The 616-nt window shown below is 49.4% G+C and overlaps 1 protein-coding gene across 1 annotated transcript in view; it reads right to left on the reverse strand.

Annotated features, from left to right (window-relative positions):
* Positions 1–466: 466 nt before the first annotated feature.
* The window catches only part of CDR2L (cerebellar degeneration-related protein 2-like), a 17,734-nt gene continuing 17,584 nt past the window's right edge, over positions 467–616 (reverse strand). The window contains 1 exon segment of the mRNA XM_010297335.1: positions 467–616. This exon segment is cut by the window's right edge and continues 17 nt beyond it. Within this exon segment, the coding sequence (XP_010295637.1) occupies positions 467–616 (150 nt within the window).

A 616-nucleotide genomic window follows, 5' to 3' on the forward strand; every position in this document is an offset into this window, starting at 1 on the left:
ACCAAAGCGGAGGGTTGGGCTGGTGTGCTGGAGCAGCTCCTGAAGTTCTGATGGCTTTTTGTTTTACTTTGAAACACTGCACTCCAGCTGTGGCAGGATGCTGGAGGAGATCCAGGCTTTTGCTTGCAGATAATCGGGCTGTCAGACAAGCTGAAAAGGGTGGAGGAGGTGATCGGTTTTCTTTTTTCGTGGTGTGGTTTACGTTGCTGTTGTGATGTCTGGCAGCGGCAGCAACTCATGCAGAGATCCATCATACCCTTTCTGAAATCCTCTAACTACAATGTACAATTGTCCCAGCGAGTTGTCCAGAGCCCAAGCTTAAAAAAGTGAGTTGAGTCTCCGTGACGTTTTCTTGCTTATAAACCTCTTGAACCTTCAAAGCAGTGGGGCCATGTGGCGTTTCCAGGGGCTGAAGAGAAGACTTGGCTGTTGCGATTGCACATGGGAGTTTGCAGAGAGGCAGAAGTCATTTGCTGCTCTTGTTTTTCACCTTTGTGGCGTTGATGTCTGCTTTTGTTTTTTGGATGCGGGAGAAGATCTCCTTAAAAAGAGCCTTGTACTCAGGCTGGCTCTGCTCCAGCCGCTTGTCCACCGCCTCCACGTGTTTGCTGATGGT

This window comes from Phaethon lepturus, unplaced genomic scaffold (assembly GCF_000687285.1).
Source record: "Phaethon lepturus isolate BGI_N335 unplaced genomic scaffold, ASM68728v1 scaffold29101, whole genome shotgun sequence".
Taxonomy (NCBI): Eukaryota; Metazoa; Chordata; class Aves; order Phaethontiformes; family Phaethontidae; genus Phaethon; species Phaethon lepturus.